Source organism: Cherax quadricarinatus, chromosome 92, assembly GCF_038502225.1.
Source record: "Cherax quadricarinatus isolate ZL_2023a chromosome 92, ASM3850222v1, whole genome shotgun sequence".
In the NCBI taxonomy this organism is placed as follows: domain Eukaryota; kingdom Metazoa; phylum Arthropoda; class Malacostraca; order Decapoda; family Parastacidae; genus Cherax; species Cherax quadricarinatus.
The window spans coordinates 11,883,115-11,905,996 of NC_091383.1; the positions used below are offsets into that span (position 1 = coordinate 11,883,115).

The following is a 22,882-nucleotide window of genomic DNA, read 5'->3' on the forward strand; positions in this document are numbered from 1 at the left end:
CAGCAGGCATGCGTGAGCGTGTTTGATAGGAGTGAATGGAGACAAATGGTTTTTAATACTTGACATGCTGTTGGAGTGTGAGCAAAGTAACATTTATGAAGGGGTTCAGGGAAACCGGCAGGCCGGACTTGAGTCCTGGAGATGGGAAGTACAGTGCCTGCACTCTGAAGGAGGGGTGTAAATGTTGCAGTTTAAAATCTGTAGTGTAAAGCACCCTTCTGGCAAGACAGTGATGGAGTGAATGATGGTGAAAGTTTTTCTTTTTCGGGCCACCCTGCCTTTGTGGGAATTGGCCAGTGTGATAATAAAAAAAATAAAAAAATAATATTTCTAGACAATAGTACATGACCCAGGCAGGTGAAAATATTCACCTGTTGGTGTGATTGTGGCTATTTGAGCGTTATTTCAGTACCTAATATGGTGGTACCTCGAATTTTGAAGAGCTCCCAACTCGAACATTTATGTAAGTGTACTTTTGTAAGTGCTTTTGTATGTGTATTTTTCGGGGTCTGAAATGGACTAATCTAATTTACATTATTCCTTATGGGAACAATTTCGTTCGGTAACGGCACTCGAACAGCCTTCTGGAACGAATTATGGCCGAAACTCGAGGTACCACTGTATTAGTGTCAGAACAAAGATTGGCTATGAAATCACAAGAGCTATTATAAATTGTAATTATCAAAACAAAAATTATATGTTTAAATAAAATGAGGAAAAAGGTATGTTGGCAACTCTTCTGCAAGCGGCAGGACTCGATGTTGCGTTCAGGTGAGCATCCAGTGCCAACTTCGCGGTCTTATATCTCGGTAAGTACTGGTCCCAAAATTTTTTTTATTGTTTTTTTTTGTCTTATAACACACAGAAAATTGCCCTTCATGAGTGAACATAATCTACGTCTGGACAGTTTAACCCTTTCAGGGTCCATAGGCCAAATTTCAAAGTGTGTGCCAGGGTCCAAGGATTTTCAAAAAATTATTTTATTTTTCTTAGGAAATGGTAGAGAATCTTTTTCTGAAGGTAATAAAACAAAAAGTACGAAATTTGATGGAAAATTGACAAAATTATGCTCTCGCGAATTTTAATGTGTCAACGATATTTACGCATTGGCAATTTTGCCAACTTTGACCCCCATTTTAGGCCAATTACATTATTCCAGTCAACTAAATTCTTAGCTATTTCACTAGTATTACTTCTGTTGATTGAGCACAAGAAATCGCCAAGTCAATTGTTTCAACTACAAAATACAGTGGACCCCCGACATTCGATGGCATCGACATTTGATAAATCCGACATTTGATGCATTTTAACGCAAAAATTTCGCCTCAACATGTGATGGAAAACCCGACATTTGATACGATTCGTACGAGACATGTCCATGTGTGCCTGAACTGCACCGTGTGTGCCAGTGTTTACAAGCCAGCCAGTGTGCACTCATCAAAGGATACATTCGATACATTCCATATTATCCATATTATCACTGTTTTTGGTGCTTGTTTCTGCAAAATAAGTAACCATGGGCCCCAAGAAAGCTTCTAGTGCCAACCTTTCGAGAAAAAAGGTGCTAATGACTATTGAAATGAAGAAAGAGATAATTGCAAAGTGCGAAAGTGGAGTGCGTGTGTCGGAGTGCATGATGATTTGGTAAAGAAATTGCCTGCAGCTAGTGGTGATGTGAGTGAATTTAAGGCCAGCAAAGGTTGGTTTGAAAGATTTAACCCTTTGACTGTCGCAACCCCCAATCCTGAGGTGTCTCCTGGTGTCGCAAAATTTAAAAAAAAAAAAAAACTATTTTTTCTTATGAAATGATAGAGAATCTTTTCCCGATTGTAAAGTCACCCAAAAAAAAAACGAAATTTGATGGAAAACTGATGGAATTACGCTCTCGCGAAGTTAGCGACCTCGGCGATATTTACAAATCGGCGATTTCGCCCACTTTGAGCCCTATTTTCGGCTAATTCCATTATTCCAGTCAACCAAACTCATAGCTATTTCTTCAGAACTCCATTTTTTTTCCATTGATTGAGTACAAGAAACTGCCCATTTACGATTTCAACTACCCAATAATGTGGTCAGAAATTTGCAATTTGGCCAATTTCACGAAAATTAAAAAATATGACAATTTCAAAATAAGGACCAGAATGAACAATGCAGACATTCCTGGCTCTAAAATAACATTTCCTTTGTTCATCAGTCATGTCTCCAGGCCCCTCTGATATTACTCTTGCTTTTTATTTTGAAATTTTATTCAAACAAAAAATAGAAGATTTACTATTATGAAGACTACTGCAATACTGTAATAATTGTAAAATTTACTTCAACCCATTCATGACTGCGTATTAGAATGGCTAGTTGGACATTTATTGGACAATGACATCATTTGTTTACTTTTGAACATCGGAAAAAATCAAACATTCCCCGTACTTTGTGCTCCATTTCCAGGTTCTTTTTATAGTAAAATTAATCAAAATCACCTCCATTTCTATAATATAGTTTCCATTCTATCAAATGAGACCAAGAAAATGAGAATACAACCATAAATACTATACAAAAATAGACCACAAAGTCGGCATTTTAATTAAAAAAACGGTTGGAGTTTTTTTTTTCTCATTATGCACTGCGTGCTCAAGGATTTTTTTTTATGGTGCACACTGACCACACAGACCCATTCTCTCACATGTGGGCCTACCAGCTTTCTCCTGCCTGATTTGAAGCCGCTAGAATTTATGAGTATATATATGTCAAACACAGTACCTCGTAAACGTATATATATGGCCACGACAGTCAAAGGGTTAAGAATCGTAGTGGCATACACAGTGTGGTAAGGCATGGTGAGGCTGCCAGTTCAAGTCCTAATGGAAGGGGATTCCCCTTCTAAACACTAACACCATCCACACACTCCCCTCCTCCCATCCCATCAATCATCACCAGATCTTTATTACCTTTTGAGGGTTTCGGCCGTACTAGTACGGCTTACACCCCAGGGTTTTTGACGTACTAGTACGCCTAAATTCCAGTGCCTTCAAATCTAATGAGAGAAAGGTGGTAGGCCTACATATGAAAGAATGGGTCTATGTGGTCAGTGTGCGCAGTATAAAAAAAATCCTGCAGCACACAGTGCGTAATGAGAAAAAAAAAAAACTTTGACCGTGTTTTTGGAATAAAACAGCGACTTTGCACTGTATTGTCGTATGGTATTTATTGTTGTCTTCTAGTTTTCTTGGTCTCATTTTATAGAATTGAAGACATATTACAGAAATTGAGGTGATTTTGACTGGTTTTACAATGAAAAGTACCTTGAAATTGAGCGCAGAAATGTTCGATTTTTATCAAAGTTCGAAAGTAAACAAATCATGCCAAGCTTCCAATACACATCAACTGGTGAGTCTAATATTCTTTCACAAGTGCACTGATATTATTTATACCATTTCTACACTAATGCAGTAGTCTACATAACAGTAAATCTTCTATTTTTTGTAAGAATAAAAATTTAAAGTGGAAAGCCAAAGAAATATAAGAGAGGCCTGGGGATGTGACTAATGAACAGAGAACTTGTTGTTTTAGTGCCAGGAATGTCTTTTTTGTTTATTCTGGACCCTATTCAGAAGTTGGCATCTTTTGAAATTTGTGTGAATTTGGCAAAATTGCTAAATTCTTACCACTTTATTGGATGGTTGAAATTGGTAAATGGGTGGTTTCTTGTACTCATTCGATAGAAAAAATGGAGTTCTAGTGAAATATTCATGTTTTTTGTCGACTAGTACAGTGGAATTGGCCGAAAAAAGGGCTCAAAGTGGGCAAGATCGCCGATGCGTAAACATCGCCGAGACCGCTAACTTCGCGAGAGCATAATTCCGTAAGTTTTCCATCAAATTTCAAACTTTTGGTGTCATTATGATCGGGAAAAGATTCTCTATCTTTTCATAAGAGAAAATTATTTTTTTTTTTTTAAATTTGGCCGACCCTGAGAACGAGTCTCGGAGAGGGCCTGTCGACCCTCAAAGGGTTAAAGCACCCTAAAGTGAAAAAATGCATACACCTACCATCCGACTTACGACCTGCTCGACATACAACATACAACTTATGACCTGTTTTGTATGCCAAATTTCAGGGAAATAAACAACTGTTTGTGTTGTACAAAGTGTTTATCCTAAACCTCACAGTATAAAATACAGTACGATAGTTACGATTTTTGTCGACTAGTACATTGGAATTGGTCGAAAATAGGGCTCAAAGTGGACAAAATCGCCGATACGTAAACATCGTCAAGACCGCTAACCTCGCGAGAGCATAATTCCGTAAGTTTTCCATCAAATTTCATACTTTTGGTGTCATTATGATCAGGAAAAGATTCTCTATCTTTTCATAAGAAAAAATAATTTTTTTTTTTTTTTGAAATTTGGCCGACCCTGAGAACAAGTTTCGGAGAGGGCCTGTCGACCCTCAAAGGGTTAATGGTAAGTGTCAATTATTCTACTGTTATTAATCTATTGTTATTTTTGTTATTGTAATTATTCTATTGCATTAAACTTAATATTTCATGTGGTAAATTTTTTTTTTCATACTTTTGCGTGTCTTGCACGGATTAATTTGGTTTCCATTATTTCTTATGGGGAAAATTAATTCGACTTTCGATATTTTTGACATTCGATAGCTCTCAGGAACGGATTAGTATCGAATGTCGAGGGTCCACTGTAATGTGATCGGAAATTGGTAATTTGGCCAATTTAATGCAAAGTTCAAAATATTTCAGTTTCAAAATAGGGTCCAGAATAAACAGTGCAGGCATTCCTGGCACTAAACTAACATTTCCTCTGTTCATTAGTTATGTTTTGAGTCTTTACAAATAAATTCCATTTTGATTTTTTATTCACATAATGAATTTTTATTCACACCAAAAAATAGAAAACTTACTGTTATGCAATATTGCAATAATTGTATAAATAATATCTCCACATTTGTGAATGTATATTAGACCCACCAGCTGGCGTGTATAGATATGTGAGGTAATTTTTTATTCTTGTACATCGGCAAAAATTTAACATTTCCGCTACTTTCAGCTCAGTTTCAAGCCATTTTCCGTACTAAAACGAATCAAAATCATCTCTATTTCTGTAATATATCTTCGATTCTATCAAATGAGACCAAGAAATCGCAAATACAGCTATAAAAAACATACGAAAAAACGCGGTCTCGTTTTTTTTCTCTCATGCACTGTGTGCTGCAAGATTTGTTTTATGTGGTGCACACATACCACATAGATGTATTCTCTCATATCTAGGCCCAAATTTACTGCTCACAGCTTATCAGAGTGAGCTGAGCTCATGGTGTAGATCTACGGTTTGGACCCTTAATGTAAAGCCATAGATCTATGGCACGGACCCTGAAAGGGTTAAGGGTTAATAATAATATGTGTAATCTCTTGGGCGCATTAAATGTCGTATATTACGTTAATTTAGACATTTCCATTAATCTATCTAAATTTTTTCAAAATTATAGCGAACACGCTGTGTAACATAAACATGATACGTACACCCACAATATATAAATTAACATAAATAGCAGATGTGTTTTCCAAGCGGCTTGTGAAAGTGTCGGAAGAATTACGTTTTCTCTAAGTCAAGCACAATTACTGGGGGATAACTGTTGAAAAGTATTACTTTTGTATGCCTTCACTCTATAGCTATTCATGACCCTTGTGGGTTTAGTGCTTTTTTTTATTATGATTATAATAATATCACTCTAAAAATTGTGTGTTGCTTGAGAATAGGAGTGTTACTGTTTATATAATATCATCATTCACTCTAAAAATGGTGTTGCATGAGGATAAGAGTGTTGCTGTTTATTTATTCTACTGTATTAACTTGTCAGAGCATCATTCCTTCTAAAAATGATGTTACATGAGAATGGAAGTGTTGCTCTTTATTTATTCTACTGTACCACTGTGGAGACAACTTGTACACAATGTAAGGTGTTTGTATGAACCATAACCAGGTGTGTTCATCCGTTTGTTTACATAGTACTCTGCGTGTGTGGGGTGGCCAGGAGGGCTACCATACCTTCCACACCCAACTTTTTACAAATAAATACTTTTCACCTCTCACCCTGCATTAAGATCATTAAGACTACAAATATTTTAAGGTAAGTAATGAGTGTACTGTATATGCATTTTATCACTCTAGGGAGCTTTAAATGTCGCAGTATATTATGTGTGGGTGGGGTGGCCAGGAGGGCTACCAAGCCTACCACACCTTGTTTTTTTTATATTGCTTTTAATGCCTAGTTCTATTGCTAACTTAATATATGTTAGTGTAAACTTGTTATCTGGCATTTATATGCATTTGTAAGTGGAAAAATGACATTCTGCTTTCTGGCGGTATCCTGAAACCTAACCTGCCGTATAAGTGGGACTCTACTGTACATACGTACGTTCATATGTACGTACATACATTCATTCATTCATTCATTCATTCATTTATTTATTTTTGGATGGCTTTTATAGTTTTTCTTAGTTCTTACTAAAGAGGCAGGTTGAAACATTGCGTAACAATAGATACTCATTGAGGCTGCTTATGTTATACTTCTCTTTTCACAGAGAAAAATGCTTGAAATGTGGGAAGAACGATGGAGAACTGTACTCCGTCATACCTTCACGACTCAAGTCAGTGTACTCAAGAAATCCTTCTTTTCAAACCAGCTGGATAAGAGGATGACATTGTACCCCTATTTAATTTCCCTACCTCCAGAAGAATTTGTCAACATAATGATGCAGGTACCATTTTCTTTTTTTTGTAATTCCTGAATGTGACAGACTTTGGAAATGTAAAACAATATCTGTTTGAAAGCCACAAAGTATGTTGGCTAAAGAATTATTATTGTTACTATTCTGTCTAGACAGTCTTTTCTTTGCCAACTACAATTGCCATTAACGGCCACTAATTGCCTCCTATTAATCCATTATATTGAGGTTTGCTGGGTATTGTCGACGTACTCGTTTACCGATGCCTCGGACTTACGGCTGGCTCTCTGACCAGTATGCATGCCTAAATAATGTATATTAGAGCTGATTTCCTCTATTCTGTTTATTACAATATACGTAAAGTACAGTGGACCCTCGTTCTTCGTAATTAATCCATTCCAGAGAGTGTGACTAATATCGAAATTGACGATTTGCAAAACCATTTTCCCCATAAGAAATAATGTATATTCAATTTGTTCCAGACACCCAAAAATTTTAAAACAAAATCATTTTTTTACATGAAATACTGTAATTTACCTACACAGAAAACAATGAGACATGAAGAATAAACAGTAATAGCTTGACACTTACCTTTATTGACGATTCTTCTTAGTGTATGGACGACGGGAGGAGGGGAGAGGATGGATTAATTACTGTTTAGAAGGGGAATCCCCTTCCATAAAAACTTCAGGTACCAACTCCTTATCTGGGATTACTTCCCTTCTTTGTTTTTTAATTCCACTAGGACCAGTTTGAGTCACTGCACACCTGTGGCATTAAATATCTGCCCAGAGAGCTCTGTTTAAAATTTAAAACTTTCCTAAAATGGGACAAGACATTGTCATTGTACATGTTGCCAACATGGTTTGCAAGAGCTTTGTCAGGGTGATGTTCCTCCACAAATCTTTCCATCCTACTCCACATTGCACAAATCTCCTTAATCTCTGAAGTAAGCACCTTCCTAAATCTCTCTCCTTCCTCCTCTGAAGCAATCTTCTGAGCTGTGGTCTGTTGCTGTTGCAGATGAAGCTCGTGCAGCTCTTCAGTAGTTAGCTCTTCGCTGATACACTAGTACTAGTGATACACTAGTACTAGTGATACACTAGTAAAGGCTTCACTTTGAAATCCCCATTAGCATTACTACAGAACAAGAGTAAGCCTGTCTTTCATAGGCTTGTGTCCTGGTAGTACCTTTTCCTCCTGTGTGATGTAGGCACTCCTTGGCATTTTCTTCCAAAAGAGGCCTGTTTCGTCGCAATTGAACACTTGTTGGGGTTTGAATTTTTCCCACGTTTGAATTCACACACGTATTTTTCAGCCACATATTTTGTCAAAATGGCAGCCTTGCCATGCCTTACCACACTGTGTATGCCACTATGCTTCTTAAATCTCTCAAACCAGCCTTTGCTGGCCTTAAATTCACTAACATCAGCACTCATTGCAGGCATTTTCTTTATGAGAATGTCATGCAGCTGCCTTGCCTTTTCACAAATTATCGACTGCATAACACTATCTCCTGCTGATTGTTTCTCGTTGATCCACACCAACAATAACTTGTCAACATCTTCAAGCACTTACGATCTCATTTATGTGAGCATATTTACCCCTTTTGCAACAATAGCTTCCTTGATTTCCTTTTTCTTGGCCACAATAGAAGCGATGGTTGTGTGGGGTTTGTTGTACAGTCTGGCAAGCTCTGCCACATATACTCCACTTTCATATTTTGCAATGATGTCTTTCTTGAATTCTTTTGTGTTTCTCACCTTCTTTACCAAAGACCTGGCACATGGAGCTTTCTTTGGGACTTTTTTTTTTTTTTTTTTTTTTTTTTTTTTTTTTTTTTTTTTTTTTTTTTTTTTTTTTTACACAGGGTTTGACAAGGTTAAGGATCCCTAGCTTTATTGACAGCTATATTACAGGTTAAGGATTCCTAACTTTATTGGCAAGCTAAGAGCTGTTACCAACATCAGCTCATTTGAAAGCATTTTTATTGTTATGAGACATACAAGTACGGGACAGGATGAAGTTGGAGCCATCTGTGGGCCAGCATTTTCATTTGATCAACTGACTTTATCTCGTTGATATCATTATGCTGTACGAATGTGTTCCATACTCGAGTCATCCTGGGTATGTATGATCTCAGATGGAGTGATGTTCTGGAGAAGGGTACAGCCAGAGTGAAGTTGCTGCTTTCTGCCCGTCTTGTGGCATAAAAGCTTGTTTCACGCTGTCCTCGAAGTGGATCCAAGTGTGGTATTTTGACAATATTGGCCTTGTACATAACAGTAAGGCCACCCACATCCCTCCTATGTTGAAGGCTCTGCTGAAATGACAGATCTATCCAGGATGGGTCCAGGCGAGAGATGAGACGTCTTGCTCTGTTCTCTACTCTGTCAAGCAGTCGCAGATGAGAGGGGGGGGCAGGCAAACCAAGAAAGTGGAGCATACTCAAGGTGTGAGCGTACTTGTGCCTCGTACAGGATCTTGCAACCCCTACTGTCAAGCAGATGCGAGATACGGCGAAGTGCTGTAAGCTTCCTGGCGGCCTTGTTTGCAAGATTTACAACATGGTTCTTCATGGTTAGTTTGGAGTCAAATTTCACCCCAAGGATATCAACTTCTTCTCCAGGTGCCAACATCGTCCCATTCATCCTTACTACTGCACCAGCATTACCATCATGGTGCCTAGAGACGATCATCATTTGCGTTTTCTCAGGTGCAAATGTTACTTGCCATCTATTTCCCCAAGCTGATATAGCTCTCAGCTGGTGATTGATGTAGCTTAGAGCAGCTGGCATTTCTTCTCTTGGATAAGTGAAAGTCAGTGTACAGTCGTCTGCATATGCATGTGATTCTGGGATGAGATGAAGAAGGTCGTTGAAGTAGACATTCCATAACAGTGGACCCAGCACGCTTCCTTGTGGAACGCTTGCCCCAATAGGATGCCTTGCTGATTCCGTTCCATTGAGGACTACACTTAGAGATCTACCATGAAGGTAATCACTGAGGAGACATAGCGTAGAGCCTGCAATTCCCAGTGCTTGAAGTTTTGCTAAGAGGCCCTGGTGCCACACCCGGTCGAAAGCGCCAGCAATGTCCAGTGCTACCACACAGCTGACTTTGGATTCATCCAGTGACTGGTGCCACTTAGTGGAGAGGTTTAGCAACAGATCAGCAGCAGAGTAACCTTTCCTGAAGCCATATTGACGATCACAAAGTAGTGAGTGGTAGTCAAAAAAATCTGTCATTTGCCTTGAGATAATTGTCTCAAGGATCTTACCAGTGATTGACAGGAGTGACACTGGTCTGTAGTTGCTGATTTCTGCTCTGCTCTTCTTTTTGTGAACAGGGACTACATTTGCCTCTTTCCATGGAGAGGGCCATTTACACTGTACTAGGCAGTGCTGAAAGATGCGAGTTAGAGGTGCTGCTAGCTGGTCTGCACATCTTCTCAACAATCTTGGGCTCAACTTGTCTGGGCCCACAGCCTTTTCTTGGTCAAGTGATTTAAGAAGGAAATGCACCTCCTCCTGCCTTATTGTCACCACTGACAGTTTTGACACAGTTCTTGCAGCTAGCCAAGGAGGGTCCCTTGCTGGATCAGGAACTTGCATTTTGGTAGCAAAGTGTTCAGCAAAGAGGTCCGCCTTCTCTTGACTACTAGTAGAGGTGGTCCCATCCTGTCGATTTAGAGGTGGAATAAGTTCATCAGGCAGATAACCTTGTCTGTCCTTGACCAGGGACCACCAGGTTTTGGAGCCTACCCTACCTGATGCTAACTTTCTTTTAGTGTCCACCTCCCATTTAGCAATGGCCCACTTTTGAACATCACCCATATGCCTACAGGCTTGCATGTGCAAGTTCCTGTTATAGGTGGTAGGATGTCTCTTATACCTTCGCCATGCTTTGTACTTAGCAGTAGCAGCCTCTCTACAACGAAAGCCAAACCAAGGCTGATCTGTAGGCTTTGTCACATATTGCCGGTGAGGAATGTGTTCTTGTTGCAGATTAAGGATGTGTCCAGTGAAGGCTTTCACTTGGTTGTCAACATCCCCCTGGAGAAGAGCATTCCAGTCGGTGGTGGCGAGCTCAGAGCAAAGGGCTGGCCAATTACCTCTTTCCCATAGCCAGGTTGTGCGTGTGGACTCCTCACCTCGTTCTGTTGGGATCTTAAGTGTGGTAAAAACAGCCTTGGCTGTTAGTGGCTTATTTAGCAGTTGCAAGCACTAAAGCGAATGGAACATTAAGAAATGTATCGATATGAATGCGTGGGATAGTCCTCATTCTCTGATAAACAATGGCACACTGGCTGGGAGTGGAGTGTGGGGCCACTTGGGGGCCGTGCTTACGTGTCTGGGACGAAGGACTATTTGTGAGTCAAACGACGATTCGTGAGTCAGTATTTTGCTGAAAAAACGTTAGGATTTTCTAAAATTATGACTTCTGATGCTTATGAAAAACGAGGGTCCACTGTTCACTACTGTATGAACACTTGAAAATACTTATTCCAGAAATGTTATAAATGGTGCAAAGGTGACATTAAAACAATATCATAGTTGACTCAAACCCACTACCATTATAGTATGCTCCTCACTTAACGATGAATTTGTTTACCGACGTGGTCTTAGGAGTGGAACTCCGTCGTTAAGCGAGGAGAGGCTGTACTTGAGCAGAGGTCCTTACAGCAACTCGTTATTTCTAAATACTACATATAGTTATAATTATGACCATAATTTTTGAAGGGGGTGGACCGGTAAGTGAACAGAAGGCCTCGGTGAGATGACCAAAAGCTCCAACAGTGGGATATCATCTGAATAAGACCTGCGTCAGGAAACACTTGTCCTGTTTTCTGAGGAATCTTACCTAGCCTAACCTCATTTCTTCCCACTGTAGCTTGCTATCTCATTTTGTGTGTGATATTTTTTCTATTTGTTGGAATTATATTTATAAGCTCTCATTTGCAGAGGTGCTCAGATATGACACTTTAGATGCCAGACAGTACTCACCTAGTTGTAGTTGCAGGGGTCAAGTCATATCTCCTGGCCCCGCCTCTTCACTAGTCGCTACTGGGTCACTCTTCCTGCTCCGTAAGCTTTGTTATAGCTCTTCTTAAAGCTATGTATGGATCCTGCCTCCACTACATCACTTCCCAGACTATTCCACTTCCTGACAATTCTGTGACTGAAGAAATACTTCCAAATGTCCCTGTGATTCATCTGAGTCTTTAACTTCCAACTGTGAGCCCTTGTTGCTGTGTCCCATCTCTGGAACATCCTGTATCTGTCCACCTTTTCAATTCCTCTCAGTGTTTTATATGTTGTTATCATATCCCCGCCTATCTCTCCTGTCTTCCAGTGTCGTTAGATTGATTTCCCTTAACTTCTCGTCATAGGGCATGCCTCTTAGCTCTGGGACTAGTCTTGTTGCAAACCTTTGCACCTTCACTAGTTTCTTTACGTGTTTGGCTAGGTGCTCGTTCCAAACTGGTGCTGCATACTCCAATATGGGCCTAACGTACACAGTGTACAAGGTCCTGAATGATTCCTTATTGAGATGTTGGAATGCTATTCTTAGGTTTGGTAGGTGCCCGTATGCTGCAGCAGTTATTTGGTCGATGTGCACTTCAGTAGATGTTCCCAGTGTCATACTCATCCCAAGATCCTTTTCCTTGAGTGAGGTTTGTAGTCTCTGGCCCCCTAGACAGTACTCCGTCTGCGGTCTTCTTTGCCCTTCCCTAATCTTCATGGCTTTGTGCTTAGTGGGCTTGAACTCCAGGAGCCAGTTGCTGGACCAGGCCTGCAGCCTGTCTAGATCCCTTTGTTGTTCTGCCTGGTCTTCATTCGACTGAATTCTTATCAACAACTTCACATCATCTGCAAACAGGGACACTTCTGAGTACATTCCTTCCGTCATGTCGTTCACAAATACCAGAAACAGCGCCGGTCCTAGGACTGACCCCTGTGGAACCCCGCTCTTCACAGGTGCCCATTCTGACACCTCGCCATGTCCCATGATTCGCTGTTGTCTTCCTGACAGGTATTCCCTGATCCATTGCAGTGCCTTCCCTGTTATCACTGCCTTGTCCTCCAGTTTTTTGCATTATTAACCTCCTGTGTGGAACTGTGTCAAATGCCTTCTTACAGTCCAAGAAAATGCAATCTACCCACCCCTTTCTTTCTTGTTTTACTGCTGTCACCCTGTCATTGAATGCCAGTAGGTTTGTGACACAGGATTTCCCATCCCTTAAACCGTGCTGGCTGTCATTGATAAGCTCATTCCTTTCTAGGTGCTCCACCACACTTCTGATAATCTTCCCCATGACTTTGCATACTATACATGTCAGTGACACTGGTCTGTAGTTTAATGCTTCATGTCTGTCTCCTATTTTAACCCTTAAACTGTCCAAACGTAGATATACGTTGACGTGCGGCAGGCTCCAAATGTAGATCTACGTTTTTTTACATGCTTTCAAATGGGGAAAATCAAGGTTGGAGAGCTACGCACGTGAGCGTAGATCTGCGTTTGGACAGTTTAAGGGTTAAAAACTGAGACTACATCTGCTGTCTTCCTTACCTCAGGTAGTTGTCCTGTTTCAATAGTTGTGTTGAAGATTGTCGTTAGTGGTACACAGCTCTTCTTCTCCCTCTCTCAGTACCCATGGAGAGATGTTATCTGGCCCCATCGCTTTTGAGGTATCTAGCTCGCTTAGCAGCCTCTTCACTTCCTCCTCAGTTGTATGTATTGTGTCCAACACTTGATGGTGTACCCCACCTCTCTGTCTTTCTGGAGTCCCTTCTGTCTCCTCTGTGAACACTTCTTCGAACCTTGTGTTGAGCTCCTCGCATACATCACAATCATTTCGTATGCACTCCCCTCCTTCCTTCCTCAGCCTTATCACCTGGTTCTTGACTGTTGTTTTCCTCCTGATGGGGCTGTACAATAGTGATTATATATAAATGATGGTGACAATGTTGAATAATGGTGAAAGTTTTTTTCCTTCTTTTTTGGGTCACCTTGCCTCGGTGAGAAATTGCTGATGTGGTGGAAAAAATATATGCAGCCTCTGCTCACTTACTGATGGAGTTCTGTTCCTAAGACCACATTGGTAATTGAATTTGTTGCTAATCGAGGCATCACCCTTTACTGATACTTCAAAAATGTCACAACTCAAAATTAAAACATTAAGTTTTGTGTTCGCTGTGAAAATCCTTTCAATCCATTCATTATTAACGGTAATACAACATGAAATAGGTCAATAACTTCCGAGTTATTCCAGGAAACATGCGCATAGCTGATTACTTGGGGAAAAAATACATTTGAGAAAATTGCACTTTTTTCAATCTTTACATAGGATATGAGTGATTTACAGTTTCCCTTCTGTAATGGTCAGGGATTTTTTTTTTTTTTGTCCCTCCCCACTCTCTGCTGCCCACCCTTTAATGCCTCTCCATATAATGTTAGGTTTTATTTATTAGGGTGTCTATTATGCTTCTACATTATTTATGTAATATCTCATATTATTCTGTAGTAAATATGATAGGTTAATAGTATATACAATAATAGTATATACAATATTTTATAGTGCCATGAGGTACATGTGTCACGGCAAGAGCCTTCTCCCTCTCCTATAGCCCTGCCCGCCCTCAAGTACCTCTCCATATAATGTCACATTTTATTAACTTGGGCGTCTTTATCATGCTTCTACGTTATTTATGTTTTACCTAATATTATTATGGAATAAATATGAAAGGCAGATAACCTTCATTGATAGTAATAGTATAATTATACAATACAGTGGAACCTCAGCTTACGAATGCCCCACCATGCGAATTTTTCAGGATACGGACAGTTGCTAGGTCGATTTTTTGCTTCTGGATACGAACGAAATTTTAGGATGTGAACTTCTCCCTCAAGGGAGGTTCCTTGGTGAGGGGCTCTTGATCTAGGGAATTGGATGTGTGCTCCAGTTCCCTAAATTAATAATAATAATTATTATTATTCTTATTATTATTATTTTTTTTTATTATCACACTGGCCGATTCCCACCAAGGCAGGGTGGCCCGAAAAAGAAAAACTTTCACCATCATTCACTTCATCACTGTCTTGCCAGAAGGGTGCATTACACTACAGTTTTTAAACTGCAACATTAACACCCCTCCTTCAGAGTGCAGGCACTGTACTTCCCATCTCCAGGACTCAAGTCTGGCCTGCCGGTTTCCCTGAACCCCTTCATAAATGTTACTTTGCTCACACTCCAACAGCACGTCAAGTATTAAAAACCATTCATCTCCATTCTACTTACTTACTTACTTCTACTTACACTTAGGTCACACTACACATACATATACACATTTATTTATACACACTCATCTGAGTTTTCTTTGATTTTATCTTAATAGTTCTTGGTCTTATTAATTTTCCTTTTATATCCATGGGGAAGTGGAATAAGAATCTTTCCTCCGTAAGCCATGCGTGTTGTAAAAGTCAACTAAAATGCCGGGAACAATGGGCTAGTAACCCCTTTTCCTGTAAAGATTACTAAAAAGAATAAGAAGAAGAAAATTGTTAAAGTGGGAAGTCTGAATGTGCGTGGATGTTGTGCAGATGATAAGAAAGAGATGATTGTGGATGTTATGAATGAGAAGAAGCTGGATGTCCTGGCTTGAACCCTTTCAGGGTCCAAGGCCCAAATCTGGAGTCACGCACCAGTGTCCAAGAATTTTAAAAAAAAAAATTTGTTATTTTTTCTTATGAAATCGTAGAGAATCTTTTTGTGAAGGTAATAAAACAAAAAGTACGAAATTTGGTGGAAAATTGACGAAATTATGCTCTCGCGAATTTTGATGTGTCAGCGATATTTACGAATCGGCGATTTTGCTGACTTTGACTCCCATTTTAGGCCAATTACATTATTCCAATCAACCAAATTCTTAGCTACTTCACTAGTATTACTTCTATTCTATCGATTGAGCACAAGAAATTGCCAAGTCAACTGTTTCAACTACAAAATAAAGTGATTGGAAATTGTTAATTTGGCCAATTTAACACAAAGTTCAAAATATTCCAATTTCAAAATAGGGTCCAGAATAAACAATGTAGGCATTCCTGGCACTAAACTAACATTTCCTCTGTTCATTAGTTATGTTTTGAGGCTTTACAAATAAATTCCATTTTGATTTTTTATTCACATAATGAATTTTTATTCACACCAAAAAATAGAAGATTTACTGTTATGCAATACTGTAATAATTGTATAAATATCATCACCATATTTGTGAATGTATATTAGACCCACCAGCTGGCGTGTATTAGACGTGTGAGGTCGTTTGTTTACTCTTGAATATCGGCAAAGATTTAACATTTCTGCTACTTTGAGCTCGGTTTCAAGCCATTTCCAGTGCTAAAACCAATCAAAATCATCTCTATTTCTGTAATATGTCTTCCATTCTATCAAATGAGACCAAGAAATCGCAAATACAACTATAAAAAACATACGAAAAAACACTGCAAAGTTGCTGTTTTAATCAAAAAATCATGATTTCATTTTTTTACTCTCATTATACACAGCGTGCTGCAGGATCTGTTTTATGTGGTGCACAAATACCACATAGATGTATTCTCTCATATCTAGGCCCAAATGTACCACTCACAGTTTATCAGAGTGAGCTGAGCTCATGGCGTAGATCTACGGTTTGGACACTCACCGTAAAGCCGTAGATCTACGGGACGGACCCTGAAAGGGTTAAGTGAAACAAAGCTGAAGGGGGTGGGAGAGTTTCAGTGGAGAGGAATAAATGGGATTAGGTCAGGGGTTTCAAATAGAGTTAGAGCTAAAGAAGGAGTAGCAATAATGTTGAAGGATAAGCTATGGCAGGAAAAGAGGGACTATAAATGTATAAATTCAAGGATTATGTGGAGTAAAATAAAGATTGGATGTGAAAAGTGGGTTATAATAAGCGTGTATGCACCTGGAGAAGAGAGAAGTGTAGAGGAGAGAGAGAGATTTTGGGAAATGTTGAGTGAATGCGTGGGGAGTTTTGAATCAAGTGTGAGAGTAATGGTGGTTGGGGATTTCAATGCTAAAGTGGGTAAAAATGTTATGGAGGGAGTAGTAGGTAAATTTGGGGTGCCAGGGGTAAATGTAAATGGGGAGCCTTTAATTGAGCTATGTGTAGAAAGAAATTTGGTAATAAGTAATACATATTTTATGAAAAAGAGGATAAATAAATATACAAGGTATGATGTAGCACGTAATGAAAGTAGTTTATTAGATTATGTATTGGTGGATAAAAGGTTGATGGGTAGGCTCCAGGATGTACATGTTTATAGAGGGGCAACTGATATATCGGATCATTATTTAGTTGTAGCTACAGTTAGAGTAAGAGGTAGATGGGAAAAGAGGAAGGTGGCAACAACAAGTAAGAGGGAGGTGAAAGTGTATAAACTAAGGGAGGAGGAAGTTCGGGTGAGATATAAGCGACTATTGGCAGAAAGGTGGGATAGTGCAAAGATGAGTAATGGGGGGGTTGAAGAGGGTTGGAATAGTTTTAAAAATGCAGTATTAGAATGTGGGGCAGAAGTTTGTGGTTATAGGAGGGTGGGTGCAGGAGGAAAGAGGAGTGATTGGTGGAATGATGAAGTAAAGGGTGTGATAAAAGAGAAAAAGGTAGCTTATGAGAGGTTTTTACAAAGCAGAAGTGTTATAAGAAGAGCAGAATATATGGAGAGTAAAAGAAAGGTAAAGAGAGTGGTGAGAGAGTGCAAAAGGAGAGCAGATGATAGAGTGGGAGAGGCACTGTCAAGAAATTTTAATGAAAATAAGAAAAAATTTTGGAGTGAGTTAAACAAGTTAAGAAAGCCAAGGGAAAATATGGATTTGTCAGTTAAAAACAGAGTAGGGGAGTTAGTAGATGGGGAGATGGAGGTATTAGGTAGATGGCGAGAATATTTTGAGGAACTTTTAAATGTTAAGGAAGAAATAGAGGCAGTAATTTCATGCACTGGTCAGGGAGGTATACCATCTTTTAGGAGTGAAGAAGAGCAGAATGTAAGTGTGGGGGAGGTACGTGAGGCATTACGTAAAATGAAAGGGGGTAAAGCAGCTGGAACTGATGGGATTATGACAGAAATGTTAAAAGCAGGGGGGGATATAGTGTTGGAGTGTTTGGTACTTTTGTTCAGTAAATGTATGAAAGAGGGGAAGGTACCTAGGGATTGGCGGAGAGCATGTATAGTCCCTTTATATAAAGGGAAAGGGGACAAAAGAGACTGTAAAAATTATAGAGGAATAAGCTTAATGAGTATACCAGGAAAAGTGTACGGTAGGGTTATAATTGAAAGAATTAGAGGTAAGACAGAATGTAGGATTGCGGATGAGCAAGGAGGTTTCAGAGTGGGTAGGGGATGTGTAGATCAAGTGTTTACATTGAAGCATATATGTGAACAGTATTTAGATAAAGGTAGGGAAGTTTTTATTGCATTTATGGATTTAGAAAAGGCATATGATAGAGTGGATAGAGGAGCAATGTGGCAGATGTTGCAAGTATATGGAATAGGTGGTAAGTTATTAAATGCTGTAAAGAGTTTTTATGAGGATAGGGAGGCTCAGGTTAGGGTGTGTAGAAGAGAGGGAGACTATTTCCCAGTAAAAGTAGGTCTTAGACAGGGATGTGTAATGTCACCATGGTTGTTTAATATATTTATAGATGGGGTTGTAAAGGAAGTAAATGCTAGGGTGTTCGGGAGAGGGGTGGGATTAAATTTTGGGGAATCAAATTCAAAATGGGAATTGACACAGTTACTTTTTGCTGATGATACTGTGCTTATGGGAGATTCTAAAGAAAAATTGCAAAGGTTAGTGGATGAGTTTGGGAATGTGTGTAAAGGTAGAAAGCTGAAAGTGAACATAGAAAAGAGTAAGGTGATGAGGGTGTCAAATGATTTAGATAAAGAAAAATTGGATATCAAATTGGAGAGGAGGAGTATGGAAGAAGTGAATGTTTTCAGATACTTGGGAGTTGACGTGTCGGCGGATGGATTTATGAAGGATGAGGTTAATCATAGAATTGATGAGGGAAAAAAGGTGAGTGGTGCGTTGAGGTATATGTGGAGTCAAAAAACGTTATCTATGGAGGCAAAGAAGGGAATGTATGAAAGTATAGTAGTGCCAACACTTTTATATGGGTGTGAAGCTTGGGTGGTAAATGCAGCAGCGAGGAGACGTTTGGAGGCAGTGGAGATGTCCTGTTTAAGGGCAATGTGTGGTGTAAATATTATGCAGAAAATTCGGAGTTTGGAAATTAGGAGAAGGTGTGGAGTTAATAAAAGTATTAGTCAGAGGGCAGAAGAGGGGTTGTTGAGGTGGTTTGGTCATTTAGAGAGAATGGATCAAAGTAGAATGACATGGAAAGCATATAAATCTATAGGGGAAGGAAGGCGGGGTAGGGGTCGTCCTCGAAAGGGTTGGAGAGAGGGGGTAAAGGAGGTTTTGTGGGCGAGGGGCTTGGACTTCCAGCAAGCGTGCGTGAGCGTGTTAGATAGGAGTGAATGGAGACGAATGGTACTTGGGACCTGACGATCTGTTGGAGTGTGAGCAGGGTAATATTTAGTGAAGGGATTCAGGGAAACCGGTTATTTTCATATAGTCGGACTTGAGTCCTGGAAATGGGAAGTACAATGCCTGCACTTTAAAGGAGGGGTTTGGGATATTGGCAGTTTGGAGGGATATGTTGTGTATCTTTATATGTGTATGCTTCTAGACTGTTGTATTCTGAGCACCTCTGCAAAAACAGTGATAATGTGCGAGTGTGGTGAAAGTGTTGAATGATGATGAAAGTATTTTCTTTTTGGGGATTTTCTTTCTTTTTTGGGTCACTCTGCCTCGGTGGGAGACGGCCGACTTGTTGAAAAAAAAAAAAAAAAAAATCTCCATTCACTCCTATCAAACACGCTCACACACGCCTGCTGGAAGTCCAAGCCCCTCACACACAAAACCTCCTTTACCCCCTCTCTCCAACCTTTCCAAGGCCAACCCCTACCCTGCCTTCCTTCCACTACAGACTGATACACTCTTGAAGTCATTCTTCTTTCGCTCCATTCTCTCTACATGTCCGAACCACCCCAACAACCCTTGCTCAGCCCTCTGGACAACAGTTTTGGTAATCCCGCACCTCCTCCTAACTTCCAAACTACGAATTCTCTGCATTATATTCACACCACACATTGCCCTCAGACATGACATCTCCACTGCCTCCAGCCTTCTCCTCGCTGCAACATCCATCACCCATGCTTCACACCCATATAAGAGCGTTGATAAAACTATTCTCTCATGCATTCCCCTATTTGCCTCCAAGGACAAAGTTCTTTGTCTCCACAGACTCCTAAGTGCACCGCTCACTCTTTTCCCCTCATTAATTCTATGATTCACCTCATCTTTCATAGACCCATCCGCTGACACGTCCACTCCCAAATATCTGAATACATTCACCTCCTCCATACTCTCTCCCTCCAATTTGATATCCAATCTTCCATCACCTCATCTTTTTGTTATCCTCATAACCTTACTCTTTCCTGTATTCACTTTTAATTTTCTTCTTTTGCATACCCTACCAAATTCATCCACCAACCTCTGCAACTTCTCTTCAGAATCTCCCAAGAGCACAGTGTCATCAGCAAAGAGCAACTGTGAGAACTCCCACTTTATGTTTGATTCTTTATCTTTTAACTCCATGCCTCTTGCCAAGACCCTGGCATTTACTTCTTTTACAACCCCATCTATAAATGTATTTAAACAACCATGGTGACATCACGCATCCTTGTCTAAGGCCTACTTTTACTGGGAAATAATTTCCCTCTTTCCTACATACTCTAACTTGAGCCTCACTATCCTCGTAAAAACTCTTCACTGCTTTCAGTAACCTACACCATACACCTGCAACATCTGCCACATTGCCCCCGTTTCCACCCTGTCATACGCCTTTTCCAAATCCATAAATGCCACGAAAACCTCTTTAGCCTTATCTAAATACTGTTCAATTATGTGTTTCACTGCAAAGACCTGGTCCACACACCCCCTTCCTTTCCTAAAGCCTCCTTGTTCATCTGCTGTCCTATTCTCTGTCTTACTCTTAATTCTTTCAATAATAACTCTACCATACACTTTACCAGGTATACTCGAAAGACTTATCCCCCTATAATTTTTGCACTCTCTTTTGTCCCCTTTGCCTTTATACAAAAGAACTATGCATGCTCTCTGCCAATCCCTAGGTACCTTACCCTCTTCCATACATTTTTTAAATAATTGCCCCAACCACTCCAAAACTGTATCCCCCCTACTTTTAACATTTCTATCTTTATCCCATCAATCCCAGCTGCTTTACCCCCTTTCATTTTACCTACTGCCTCACGAACTTCCCCCACACTCACAACTGGCTCTTCCTCACTCCTACAAGATGTTATTCCTCCTTGCCCTATACACAAAATCACAGGTTCCCTATCTTCATCAACATTTAACAATTCCTCAAAATATTCCTTCCATCTTCCCAATACCTCTAACTCTCCGTTTAATAACTCTCCTCTCCTATTTTTAACTGACAAATCCATTTGTTCTCTAGGCTTCCTTAACTTGTTAATCTCACTCCCAAACTTTTTCTTATTTTCAACAAAATTTGTTGATAACATCTCACCCACTCTCTCATTTGCTCTCTTTTTACATTGCTTCACCACTCTCTTAACCTCTCTCTTTTTCTCCATATACTCTTCCCTTCTTGCATCACTTCTACTTTGTAAAAACTTCTCATATGCTAACTTTTTCTCCCTTACTACTCTCTTTACATCATCATCATTCCACCAATCGCTCCTCTTCCCTCCCACACGCACTTTCTTGTAACCACAAACTTCTGCTGAACACTCTAACACTACAGTTTTAAACCTACCCCATACCTCTTCGACCCCATTGCCTATGCTCTCATTAGCCCATCTATACTCCAATAGCTGTTTATATCTTACCCTAACTGCCTCCTCTTTTAGTTTATAATCCTTCACCTCTCTCTTCTCTGATGCTTCTATTCTTCTTGTATCCCATCTACCTTTTACTCTCAGTGTAGCTACAACTAAAAAGTGATCTGATATATCTGTGGCCCCTCTATAAACATGTACATCCTGAAGTCTACTCAACAGTCTTTTATCTACCAATACATAATCCAACAAACTACTGTCATTTCGCTCTACATCATTTATTTATCCAACCTAAATTTGAAACTGCCCAAGTTTTTAGCCTCAATAACCCTACTAGGTGGACTGTTCCACTCATCAACTACCCTATTTCCAAACCAATACTTTCCTATATCCTTTCAAAATCTAAACTTGTCTAATTTGTATCCATTATTGGGGGTTCTCTCTTGGAGAGATATCCTCAAGACCTTATTATATCCCCTTCTTATACACTTATACACTTCAATCATGTCTCCCGTCATTCTTCGTCTTACAAATGAATGTAATTTAAGTCTTTAATCCTTCTTCAAAAGGAAGATTTCTAATGCTATGTATAAACTTTGTGGTTCTTCGCTGAATGTTTTCTAACGAATTTACATCCATTCTGTAAAATGGAGACCAGAACTGAGCTGCGTAATCTTTGTGAGGCCTTACTAATGATGTATAAAACTTTAGTATAACCGCTGGACTTTTGTTGCTTACATTTGTTGATATAAATCCCAGTAATCTATTTGCCTTATTACGTACGCTTAGGCATTGCTGTCTTGGTTTAAGGTTGCTGCTTACCATAACCCCCAAAGCCTTTTTGCATTCTGCACGGCTAAGTTCAACATTGTTAAGCTGGTAAGTGCTAAGATTATGAAATTTTCGAGCTTTAGAACTTTACATTTATATGCATTGAACTGCATCTGCCAGTTTTCTGACCATGAATCGAGTTTGTTTAAATCCTCCTGAAGTTCTGAGACATCACCGTCTGAATCGATTATCCTACCTATCTTCGTGTCACCAGCGAATTTGCTTATATCACTAGTAATTCCCTCGTCAAGGCCATTTATGTATATTATAAACAACAACTGGCCTAAAACTAATCCTTGCGGAATGCCAGTTATCACAGATCCCCACTCAGATTTAACCCCATTTATGCACACACTG

General features: G+C 39.6%; 1 protein-coding gene across 1 annotated transcript in view; it reads left to right on the plus strand.

Annotated features, from left to right (window-relative positions):
• PolrMT (mitochondrial RNA polymerase) overlaps positions 1 to 22,882 on the plus strand; it is a 301,092-nt gene that overhangs the window by 83,715 nt on the left and 194,495 nt on the right. The window contains exon 8 of the mRNA XM_070104506.1: positions 6,596 to 6,772. Coding sequence (XP_069960607.1) covers positions 6,596 to 6,772 — 177 coding nt within the window. The remainder of the gene's footprint in view (positions 1 to 6,595; positions 6,773 to 22,882) is intronic.